Raw genomic sequence first — 12,579 nt, forward strand, 5'->3', positions numbered from 1 at the left:
AAAAAAAAAAAAGTTTTTCTTTTTTCCCCCTTTTTTTCATCCCCCCCCAACGCCGCTCCCAACTTTGGGGCAGTTTGCCGCGGGTTTCGGTGCGCGGAGCCCCGGGCAGCGCGGCTCCGGCAGCCTTGCCGAGAGCCGTGCAGCTGGGAGCGCGTTTTGTTTCGAGAACCGTGCTGCTCTTAGGAGGAGGTGGATGCGTTTTGGATCGCGCCGAATAAATGCCTGAAGTGCCGTGCCGTTTTGGGGCGCTTTTATTTTTTATTTTTTTTTTAGTTTTTTAATGTGCTCATTGAGGGGCCCTGGGTTATTATTTTTAAGGCCGCGTTTTTATGCTTGAAAGGACGTCCATAGAAGCTTTAAAAGAAAATGCAAGGGTATTTAAAAGGAAGCAAGGCTGCAAAAACCGGCAACTGAATCACACTTGACTTCAAGGAGCGCAAAGCAAATACACACCTTCAAAGGCGCTAGCAAAAGTTGAGGGGAAAAAAATCCAAACATTGAGGGCATAGTTCAAAAAAAAGAAAAAAAAGTTGCCCCAAATGGTCTGGGGTGCGTTAGGATTTTATTCTCCGCTGGTGCCGAGCTGTTAGGTGTGGTGTCGTTCCCCCTGGCATTTATGTTCCCAACTGGAACAGATTGCTGGAATACATTGTTCCTGGAAAAATGCACTGCACRGCCCCCTCAACTCGCTTTGTGGGAACTTCCCGAGGGCTCGAAGTCGCCCCCAAACCTCTGTTTACATCACGTCTCCCTGTCTTCCCRGCTGATAAGCAGCTCCCAGCTCCCCAAAACGTTGCTTATTGGGATGATCTTACTAATTCTTCTGTGTTCTTGCAGGGGCAGAGTAGATCTTAGGAGGAGGAAACACTGCGCTTTCTCCCCAGTCAGCCCGGGGGAAGCGAGGGGTCTTTCTCCTGAAAGTACCAGGGATTTTGTGGGTTCCTGCATGGGTAATTCAGTGCAGTTTAATCAAATCAGTAAAACCAAGCCAGCAGAGATCTAGAAGAAGAAGGCTTTACGGTTTTGCTTTGCTAGACTATTTCAATTGCTTCCTCACAGTACTTTTTATTTATTTATTTTGAGCTGCCAGACACACAGTATTTATCGGTGATGTTGGGCTTTGCATTTCTTGCATCCGTCCCTCTGTTGCATGGTCGTTTTGCCACTTTTTTTTTTTGTGTGTGTGCATGTGTGTTAAGTTTTGGGAAGATGCAAAGTCCCACTGTTAATTGTAAAAGGGCCCCTGAAGCTTATGTATGTGATTTGTTTATAGCCCAATGTCTGTGCCCATCTGGGTGTGCAGATATGGGACGCTGTGGTTCCGCGAGGGTAAATACCTTTGAGAGGCTTCATCGTAGATATAAATCTTTTACCGTGTTGCGGGTGGTGGGGTAAGTAGTGTGAATGCTTGCCAGATGTTCACATCGTCTTCCCATGTAATTTCGGTTGGTAAACAGAATTCCCGTAACTGGTGCCTGATAGGAACAGCCTTTCATACAGCTAGACCTTCTGCAGAATGATTGTATGGCTTAAAATAATAATAATAAAAAAACCCGCTGCTGCTTTGCCTCAGCAGGCACATGGTGGGTTTCAAAACCATCGGATTAAAACCCTCCCCTTTCCCCCCTGCAGCTCCCTTCTTTCCTCGAAACCCGCAAAAAAAGGGTCAATTCCTAAATAATAACAGCCAAACCCAGAGACGTTAAACTGGACTGTCCCCTTCCCCAGAAGCATCTGGCAATGTTTCTAAATGTGTTTGGTGTCCCAGTTGTAAAGAATTAATTCTTTACCACCTGCGGATAAGCTGGTGCCCATGAGAAGTGTAGCATGAGCGTGGGGAAGTGCGTTTCTCGCTCCGTCCGTGCATGTGCCCGTGGCTGTGCATTTCTGTACTCCAAGTTGGGCGCTGAAATTCCCTGGATTGACAGCTCTAGTCGGGGGGCAATGTTTCCAACACTGCGAAAAGGGGGCTTTTCTTTCTTTCTTTTTTTCTTTTTTTTTTTTTTAACAACACCCCCCTCCCTTTGCAGAATGAACTGAGTGAAACGCACGGTTGAATTTCGTGTCGGAGGTGGGAGACGGAAGGAGCCTCTCCGTGCACGGGTGTATTTGAGTACGATAGTCAAACCAATCTCGGCTTCCCGCGGCTCCCGGCTTTGGCTTGGTGCGCAGCCCGGCTTGGACCCCCGAGGCTCTGCAAGCCTCTTGGTGGCGAACGCTGTTTTCAGGCGGCTTCTGAACCGGCGTGGTTCGTGCCCCCCGGCCCGGTAGGCAGGCGGCTGCTGGYGGCCCCGGCGCTCGCGGGCGCCTCGTCCCCCAAGTCCTCGCGGGGCGAGCGGCCGAGCCGCCTCCGCGGCCGAGCCCGGGGCGCCGCCGGGCCCCGGCGCAGCGTCCCCTCCGCCGAGCCGCCGGCTCGGGGTTGCGAACCTCTCCTGGGCTGCCGTGACATCCTGAGCTCACCCTGCCTCCTCTTTCTTTTCTCTCCAGGAAACATGCTTTAAACTGCCACAGGATGAAGCCAGCCCTTTTTAATGTCTTGTGTGAAATCAAAGAAAAAACAGGTAGGAAATCAAAGCTGTTCGTTCTCTATTTTTCCTTCTGCTCTTTAAAGGGTATTTATCGTGCAACAAAGTTTGTGCATCCCCCCTCCCCCTCAACGTGTAATTTAAGTGTGTGTGKGGGGGAAATAGCTACCCTGTGTTTAATTTTTCTGGCATTGGACTTGCATAACGTGGTTTGTGTCTGCAAGGGAAAATATCGTGGTTTAATTTCTATTGTATAGCTTCTTTTTATTTGTTGCTTTTTGAGGGGGAAGAAAAAAAAATCAAACCTCTTATGTTTCTCTCTTGCTTTAGTTCCTTCTTTACAACTTGGCGCTGTTATTTTTTTCTTTTTTTTTAAAAAAAAAATCTGAATACAGAGTTTTTAAAAAAAGCCACAAAATGAAATTGCATAGTTTTACTGCTGGTTACTAGTTATGTAAATCTGAAGGTCTCTTACTATATATATATTTTTAAAGAAAGAGTTAAAATGCTTATGTCTGCCAATCATCCAGGCTAGCTCACCTAAGAGCAAGTTGTCAGTTGCCTTTAGTGAAAGCAATATATTAGATTGTTAGTTACTTTAGGGTACTGTTGTTTTACGACATGGGGTGTTCTCAGGCTTCTAAAGAAGCTAATGACATGAGAGCGTCGGTTCTGCTGTTTCCCACTTTCCAGACCTCCTACCATGTACTAACACACTTATAACACATCCCAGGGGGGCATTTAAATTTTAAAAGCAACAATTAAAAAATAGCAGTCATCAATCAAGGGTGATCTTAAACAACAGATGCTCAGAGAAGGACATTTAGCAACATGCACCACTTATTTATTTATTTGTTGGAATCTCTTTGAAAAAATGGAGGGAAAGGGGGGAAATTGAGAAATTCAGGGGGAGGGGGTTCATCTCTGCTCTCGCCTATCGGAGGCGATCGGCGGGTTTCTCTGTGCTGATCCTGCTGCCTTGTTTTAGCAGGCTGCAAGTACTTGGCTCCCCCCCCCCCTTTTTACAACAAGGACTATAACAGTCAATAATTCATATCTTAAACCATATAAGCAAGGGCATGACATGAATGAAAGTGACAATAAATATGATTGCACACCCGGTTGATATACATTGATAGTTACACATAAAGGGGAACAGCTTTCGGAAACCTGAATCTGAGTCTTACTTTTTTTTTTTCCTCTYTCCTTAAATATATATAAAACCACGTAGTGTGAGCAGCTGATTGAAAATACAATTACTTGACTCTTGCAATATATATAAAATGACTAAGGGGGCCCTTTGTTAAATGTTGTTTGTGCAGCTTGTAACCTAGACAAAGCACCTCCTGATGGCATTCGGCGCTCTGAAGTCCTTAAGGCCGTGCTGCCATGTCTGACCTTACCGAGAAGTCGTTCGTTATGTACTTCCCATAGCACAATGTAATGGACYCTGTATGGGAACCTGTATGGAGTTCATATGATATAATGTAAGGGAGACTGTACAGAGATAAATTTTGTGGTTGGTTTTAAAATCTCTCTCAGTGCTTCCCTCCATTTCCAAAAAGAGGCACCATCCAATTCCTTTCCCTTCTCCCTCTTTCTTCTTTTATTTTCTCTTAGCCGAGGAAACTGCTCCTCTTCCCCTTTTCTCTCAGTGCACTTGTAATGCTACATATATTGCTTGTGCAATGGGCTATTTAGCAAGGGATCCGGTCTGTGCCGGCCCAGCTTTGCTATGGATGCAGTTGCAAAGTTATGGGATAGGGAATCTGCTAGGACTGAGCCTGATGGGCAAGCTGGGYGCCCTCCTGCTTGGGGATGCTGTGGGGAAAGCTGAGAGGTGTGGGCACTCATAGTAGCCAAGTGTGCTAATTCCCATTTCCAGAGTAAAATCCGGAGAGATAGTTTGAAGTATGAAAATAAAGAATATTGAGGTGCAGACTGGGGCTTTCTCTCTCTCTCTCTCTCTCTTTTTTTTTTTAATTTTATTTGCTGTGCCTGGGTTATTTAGATTCAAGGCTGCTGTAAAGAGGCCTCTGAAGAGGTTCAATTGAGATGGCTTTAGGAACACTGTTTATCTTCGAATATATTTACAGTGAATGATTTTGCTTTGCAAATTGAAAGACCTCCTCCCCTTCCCCTCACCTGTGTCCCCCAAAGTCACACTTTGTAAGCAAATGGCCAGATGGTATCTCTTCTTATTTTTAACTGGGGCTTTGTAGGCCTGAGCCTGGAAGAAGATGGCCTTGGTTTTTCTGGGGATGAGGGTACCACTTTCTTCTGTTTGCACATTCCTTGCTGGCGGTCTCGGGAGGCTCYGTGCAGGTGGGCAGTGGTGAAAGTTGAGACAGCTTCTCTCTCTTCCCACTTTTCATTTTGATTCCCATGTTTTTGCGTGTGTTGCAGGGCGGGTGTCACGTACGCTGCTGTTGTCTGAAATCCTGGTGCTTGTTTGTGGTCACTGGTGGGTGTTYGAAAGTGCGTGTGTACATCTTCCCTCCCTCCTCCCCAGCGTTATGATGTGCGGAAACGTGCATGCAGTTACCCACTGCCTGATTTAAGTGACTCCAGAGCCTTATGGAGACTTTACCACCGTCTCTTGCAACATTATGGCTAATATTTCATAGCGTTAACGTTGTCTGAGCAAACCCAAAGTGTCCATAAAGTTGTTAGAAAAAGAGGTCGTCTTTACTGGCCGAAGAGTTCCCTTTTGCAGGCAGACTCTTCAATTATTTTAAAGGATTTACAGACGTTTTATTTAAAAGCTGTGTTGTTGGAGTCTGTCGGTTGTCTTTTGTCTGCAGCTTGKAGGTTGTCTCTTCTGGGGTGATGTCTGTTTAAAAGTAATAAAAGTTGAGAGATTTGATCCAAGTGGGAGCGTGTAGGAAAAAATTGCCGCTTAAATATACATATAAGTTGTCTGCGTTCATTTGGTGTGTTTTCACTTGCTGTTGGTTGCTTTGTTGCAAGCAGAGGGGCAGGACTGCCTTCAAATGGCTGGCTGGCTTTTTGGAATAATAATTATGGAAATCGGAGGCATTGTTGTCCTAAATACAATTGATTCCTCCGTCAATAGGAATGGAAATCGGAAATTGGATTGCTGATTTATATATTAAAAAAAAAAAGTTTGAAGGTGAAAGTAGGGGCTCTGTCTTCTTTCTGTCTTTTTTCCTTGTTTTTTTTCCTCTTGTATTTTTTTTTTCCCTTGCTATTCTCTGCCTGAGCAGAATAGCTAAGCAGAGGAATCAGGCAAGGCGTACGCCAATGTGGGGTCCTTGGATGGCAAACTGGAAAATATCTGCTGTCAAAATGCAGCAGCGTCTCTTTCTGCTGCGAGCCTTCCCCAACTCCCCGCTCACTGGGTCGGCGCGGATCGGCGGYGAGAGAGAGGGTGAACGCAGGATATATGGCCATTTAATCTGATTCCTCCTCCTTAAGAGCTTTCCGTGCCGCTTCACTTTCTCTCCGCTCTTTTGGGGGAGGTGAGGGCAGTTGGGCGAATTTTGCTTCATAAAAAGACCCTGACTTCTTATTTCAAATGCCCTGATTTTATTTTCTTAGCCCCCTCACCCGCCTGCATCAAAGTAATGTCGGTTTAAAAGAAAAATGTACATACCACCAACGATAAAATTTACTAAGTGGAATATTTATAGACAGCACTGATTAGCCGTGCAGTTGTTGTTGAATAATGGGTTTGTTTTTTTTTTTTTTAATTTTAGAACATAATAGCTATATACGGTGCCTCTTAGCTACCTTTCCCCGTGCATTATCTTCACCAAACTTAACTCAAATCAGATCTTTGGAGGAGGTAGGATTTTTTTTCCCCCTTCTTTTTTTCCTTAACACCCCTTTGTTCTCTCCAGCTCTGTGTTCAATTAACACCCCCATCACAGAACTGTAGTCTTTTTTTTTTTTTTTTTAAGGTCTGTTACTGTATTTCACTTCTGACACCTCTCTTATTATTCTTGCCTGCCATTTCTTTTTAATACAGCAATTACATTATAGGGTTTCTTTCTTTCTTCCTCCCTCCCTTTTCTCCTCTTTCTCTCCCCACCCCCCCGCCAAAAAGAAAAAAAAATAATCCCACCCAAAAGGCAGAGGGGAGAGAAGGGGCAGATGTGCTGTATGCAGAGCTGGATGGTTTCTGGGGTGCAGAGTGGGGCTCTAAGAGTGGCACGTCTTGGCCCGCCCGCGGCCCATCTAATGAAGTTTTCACAGGGCCGACTAGGGGGCAGCTTGCTTTCCTGCTCTCCCTCCCTCCCCAGCATCATTTAAAACCTTGCCCTCACTTTTTTATTATGCATTTCCACCGAGGTTTCCAAAGGTGCTGAGGAGAGTTAAACACCCCAATTTGAATTTCAATGCAGTGCTGCACCTAAGGCTTAATTCTGCTTTCTCAAAAGCTGATAATGAAACTGCTCCAGTTGCAGCCCTGGAGGATCGGGGAGCATCAGGGGCTGCGCTCTGCCCCGCTCTGCGTTTTTCCGGAGGTCCAGCCGGAGCCCTGCCGCKCTCTTCCCCCTGCCCCTCGCCGAGGAGGAAGGCTTGGCTTGGCTTTTGGCTTCGCTTTTCCCCCCACCCCGGAAGGAGCAGGTCCGGTTCGGACCCTCGCGTGGCTCCGCTCAAAGGGAGAGCGGAAAATTCCCGCGCGCGGGAGCCGGGGTTGCGCCGCTGCGRSGRCGGCGGCGGCGGGTCCTGCCTCGGAGCTTCTCCCTTCGAGCGCGGCGTTGTCCGTCAGGGATCCGCCGGGGAGCGGGTCGCGCYGGAGAAGCGTGCTCGCGGGGAGATTTCCCCTTTTTTTCCTCCCCCCCCCCTTTTTTTTTAATTTTATATTTTCTTCCTCTCCCCTGGTAGCATGTGGTTGGAGCTCTTTGAACGGAGCAGGCTTAATTAGTTTAATCAAAATTGGCCTCCTGCAATCTGCCGGGGGAGGAGGTGGAGAGCMCGGGGCCGCCAGCAGGCTTTTCCTCTCACCTCCTCCCCCCCGGGCCTCGCAGCAAAGCGGCGAAGCCAGGCCCGGCTCAGGCGCCGCGTTACCGCTCCCCAGCGCCTCTCCGCTCGGGCAGCCGGAGAGCAGAGCCGTGATTTTTTTTTTTTTCCCTCCTTTCTCCTTCCTTCCCAGGGTTGGTTTTTGCAGGCGTCCCACTGCGCAGAGCCGAGGGTCGGTGCTCGGCGCGCCCGTCGCTCCCGGGTTTCTCTCTGCCGCGGACTGGCCTGGGGAAAGAGATCTCGTTACTGCGCTTTGTAGCTCCAAACGAGAAGGTCGGAAGATCTCTCAGGCCTAAATTTCTCTAGGGAGAACGGCTCAAGTTCCCTTATTTGAGACCTGCGGAGGGGTTTTCCCCGAGCGTCTGCGAGCAAAGCTCTCGTAAGCGGTCGCAATTGCGCGATTTGTTTCTGGGAGCAGGCTCCGCTCGCTGCACGCGGGCCAGCSCTTGGAAACAGAAAGCGAGAGAAACTCTGAGACAATTTCATCGTGTTTCTTTCTTCTCGCAAGGAAATTACTGCATGCAGCAATTCTTGAGGGGAGCAGGGTGCTGTTTTAAATGTAAATGGGTTTTTTTTTTTGCAGTGAGATGCACTAGAATGTGCTGCCGTTTGCGCCTCTGCTCAATCAGAGCTGGGGACTTCAGAGGGGGGAATGAAGAAATTGAGGATGCCTTCTCTGCCTTTGGCGCCGCACCTTGTATTATTTAAGTCGGTTTCCCGGTTCCTCCTTCGGTCCAGGAACTGCTGTGCTCTCTGTTAATGAAGCTCTACAGAGGATTTTGTGATCTTCTGCAAATGTGCTGCAAAGCACTTTACTACAGGGCTTTTTTCCCTATGCTTCTCCTTAGGCCCTCGGGTGCTTCGGGACGCAGGAGAGGCCCTGCTATTTAGCTTGTGCTCTGTGCACCAGGGCAACATTTGCCACGTTTGCAACCGGTGCGAAATATGACTCTCCCCCAGTGCCCAGCGGGAGCAGGGGCTGCATTTGCACTAAGAGCAGTAATACATAAAATACATATATATGTGTGTGTGTGTGTGTATATATATACATATATACACATTTTGTTTTTCCCTTCAACCTTTTTTGGTTTTCTCCTGCCTCGCGTTCCCAATGCAGCTTGCTGGGCAGCAGTTTTCATCCTCCTTGTGCTGTGTGTGCTTCAGGTTGGCCTTGGGCTTTGCTGTGACTGGCAGCGGGACCCCGGTGCAGGGTGCCCCTCGGCAGCCTCCCTGCTTCTGGGCTGGCGTTGAGACGTGCTGAATTCTTGGGTTTCTGGATGCCTGGCAGGGAGAAGCAACGCTCCTGTGTGCAGCGGGGACGTGCGCTCTCCTGCGCGTACAGCGCCTAGCACAAGGGGACTGCAGTCCTGGGTTGGGGTTTTGAAGGAGCTAATGTGATTTACAGCGGTGGGTCTGGTTAATAATCTATAGCAGCTTCTGTATACTCAGGGGCTGCTTTTATTCCCAGCCAGGTGTTTGCAGACCAGATCAATATGGCCATATTTGCATGAGGCCGTCCATAATCTAATAAACCAAGGCCCTTCCCAGGCTCAGTCCGTGTCCTTAGCTTTCCCCAAACGTACCCGCAGAAGCTCCCCGGCTGGGTCGCACCGGCAGGAGCCCCAGCGGCGGGTGAAGCTGCTTATGAGCGGTATCTGGTCCCTTGACGGCAAGTCCTGAGTCAAACACGACAGCTGAACGCTGCCAGCCTGCGTGAGATGCCGATGCAATAACCTCTACCGGAGCCCGGCCTGCAGGCATGTGTGTGTGTTTGGCTATTCGGGTGATCGCGGGCACCCGCGTGGTTTTGTGCAGACCGTCGCTTCCCCGGCGTGCTCTGGTGATGGAGAGGCTGGAGGTTTTTCAGTGAAATTCCTTCTCCGTAATGTCGCCTTTGGGGAACGTCTGCCTGGAACTGCGTTTGAAACCAAAAATGATGGTTTGAAGGGCCAGGCGGTCGGCCCGTGCCGCGAGTCTCAGCGGCTTTGCATCCCCAGTTACCGCAGTCAGCAATCTGCTGACTTAAATAATACAAGGTGGCGGGCAGTATAGGTATAAATTACAGAAAGCCGTGGCCTAAGGAGGCTGTAGGCTGAATGCATTAAAGTGTGGCGTCGTCAGGCCGGGAGCAGGGTTGGGAAGGAATTCGGGAGCCGAGATGCACGGGGTGGGAGGAGACGCTGTGCTGCTTTCTCCCGGTGTTGCGGGTTTGTTTGGGATGGAGTTGGCTTACTCAAGTGTCAATTAAAAAAAAAAAAAAGGCACTGAAGAATTAATCTCTTGGCCTTGCACTCGTGAGCCCTGCCCCTGGATTTTTTTTTTCTTTTTTAAGCCAGTACAGCGTGATCCTGAGACATGCAGTCCCGCAGCGATCTCTGCCTTCGAAAGGGGTGTGCAAGGAGGGGAGAAGCCCCCTTCCACCCTGCCTCTGGATTGTGGGTCCCTGCTCTTCTCTGGCTGAGCAGCCAAGCCTGCGCATCTCTTGCTTGCTTTAAAATGTACCAGTTTCTCCCTGAAGTAGAAACGAGGGAGGCCGACGGGAACGACGCCTGGCACACGGGTGGCCCCGCTTAGCTCTTAGGGGGGCTCTGCCCACTGGAGGGGTTTTGCGTGCTCCTGCGTGCCGGTGGATTTTGACTAACTCTTTTGGGGACATCCCTCGGCACGTGGACCCTAGGAGACGGGATCCTGCAGCTTCCCGGGGCAGTTCTCGTCTCCGAGCCGCGTTTCTAAATCTAGGTCTCTCGCTTTTCTCCCTGTAGTCACCTTTCCTCTGCTCACCGCTCGCTCCGCCGTCGGCGGTTGCTAATCTCTCTTCCCCAGCCCTTAATAGCTTTCTTCAGGCCTGCTGAACAGAGCAGGGGAATGAAGGGAAGAGTCCAGGCAATCATTTTGCTGGGAAAACCTCTGAATACAGATTTTGCTTTACCGGCTCCTTTCCCTGGCGGCAAACATGAGGCGGCAGCAGCATCAGGCAGCCCTGCGGAGGGGATCGCTGCTGGAGGAAGCCGCTTTGCCAAGCTGCCTGTCTGCAGGTCTCTGCCAGCCGCGGGCTGTTGTGCGTGCTGAAGAGCAGTTTGTTGTCATTGCTTCTCAGCATTTTGGGGAACTCGCCAAAGCAGATAATAGAAATCCCCTCCAACACCTTCTGGAAGAAGCACGTTGTCTCCCCGCTGCACGTGTTCTGGGGGCCCGATCTTTTATTTATAGGAGAAGCCTTACCCAGAATATCTTTAAGCAGATACCATTAAGCAGCAGGGCTCCCTCTCCCCACCTCTTTTTTTTTTTTTTTTTTAATCTATACTGATAAATGGAAAGCCCCAGAAAAGCCAATGCTGTGAGGAGTCGGAATGATTTAAAATAACCATGCCATCTTGCTTCGGCACTGATGCAAAATAAACGGAGTGGGCTTTGCGAGGGGAGTCAGCCCATCTTTACTGCTGGCTGCGTTTTGTGTTTCGTCCAAGCCCGAACACAGAAACTCAGTTCATCACTTTTACGTTCCCCTTTTAGTCGCTTCGCATGCAGCATTTTGTAACAAAACATTTGGCCTAGCCTGGCTGGCCTGCCTCTCCTTGTTATTAGGAGAGGAAAATCAAGTTTCTCTCCTGGTTGGATAACATTTTCAAATTCCAAAGTGATGTCGATTAGCAAAATTAGCAGTGGCAGGTTAACCAGCAAAAATACTGTTCCAGTTGCTCAGTGTTCATTGTTCTTTGCTGGTTTCCTAACTTCAGCAGTCCCGATCCTGCACGTGTTTACACTGTGCAGGCTTCCCCCCCCCCTTAATTCAGTGCGACTGTTTCCTTTGACATTTGATATGTATGAGGCTGGAGCCAAAATGAAAGCGAATCAGCCTAGAAGTCTCCGAAATGTGCCTTTCTAATTTCAACATTAATGTTTCAAAACCCAAGCTGCTCGCGGGTGTACGTTTGCTTGTTTACACGCATCCTTCTCTTTTTGAGTGCAGTGACTCTCTGGTGAAACGTTAAGAACGATACAATACCTCGAGCTCGCTAGTTCTGCCGCTGGATGGCTAGATCGCCGGGTTTAAGCTGTGAATTCAGCTTTTAACTTGAGTAGCCCTTAACTGTAGAAGGTTGCAAATTTATTATAATCCTTTTTTTCTTTCTTCTTTTTTTTTTAAATAGAATTTAAATGGTACGTATGAAACTCTCTAGGCAAAAGGTCCAGTCCATTCAGTCCCCAAATTAGAAGAATTGAGTTGGGAGATGCTACAGTAATTGGTTCTGACTTCCTAGCACGGGGCACACAACATCACCCAGCACTTCTTGTATGAAACGTGCGCTTTCTGCTTAAAAGGTCCCTTTTAGAAAGGCATTAGGACTTGCATAGAAAACTGCAGGCGGTAGGAAGTCCACCACCATCATGGAGGTGGTGTTTTGAAGGGTTTAATACCCTTTGCTTTGAAAGGGAGTGTGTTTATTTCTGATCTGAATTTGTCGAGCTTCGTCTTCCGGCTGCTGAGTTTCGTTATGCGTTTGCCTGCTAAGACTGGAGAGCCTGCTGCGTTCCTGCTCCCAGCAAAGTTGTGCGTGTGGGGGGAGCAGGTGGCAGGAATGGTGTTTTCTGTGAATGTGTTATTCCCCCGGAAAATCCTGGCTGTTAGATCTGGTCAGCAGATGTGAAGTGTTGATCAGCATCGGTGGTGAGAAGGGGAGTTACAGTATACTTTGCTAATGGAGAAAAATCCAAGGAGCAATTCCTTGATTTATGCATTCAGTTATGTGAAATGAAGCAGTCTGAAGCGCTTTGCTCAGCAAGCTCTTAGTGGACTGCTTCTTCCCTTGTGCTTAATGCAGAATTTTCTAAAGTGGCTGTTTTTCAACTTTGTGACACGAATGTGGGTGCTGCTTTTGCAGACACGGGTAGGAGATGCCAAGCCTTTTAAACATGTACGGAGGAATGAAGCGTTGCCCCTCCAGGCTGTCGCCTGCCAGCGCAGGCCACCGGCGTGGGAGTAGGAGTGAGGAGCACATTGCATAGCTTACTCCAAAAGCTCTTGTGTAATTCTGTCCCCAAGTGGCTCAAAAGGTCACTTAGC

At 48.6% G+C, this 12,579-nt stretch overlaps 1 protein-coding gene across 2 annotated transcripts in view; it reads left to right on the top strand.

Annotated features, from left to right (window-relative positions):
* Positions 1–2,475: 2,475 nt before the first annotated feature.
* The window catches only part of PBX1 (PBX homeobox 1), a 148,727-nt gene continuing 138,623 nt past the window's right edge, over positions 2,476–12,579 (top strand). For both annotated transcript variants that reach the window (XM_085300210.1, XM_085300211.1), the window contains exon 1: positions 2,476–2,561. In XM_085300210.1, the coding sequence (XP_085156336.1) occupies positions 2,513–2,561 (49 nt within the window). In that variant the 5' untranslated portion in view covers positions 2,476–2,512. The remainder of the gene's footprint in view (positions 2,562–12,579) is intronic.

This window comes from Rhea americana, unplaced genomic scaffold (genome assembly GCF_003343005.1).
Source record: "Rhea americana isolate MKP2758 unplaced genomic scaffold, rheAme1 scaffold_162, whole genome shotgun sequence".
Taxonomy (NCBI): domain Eukaryota; kingdom Metazoa; phylum Chordata; class Aves; order Rheiformes; family Rheidae; genus Rhea; species Rhea americana.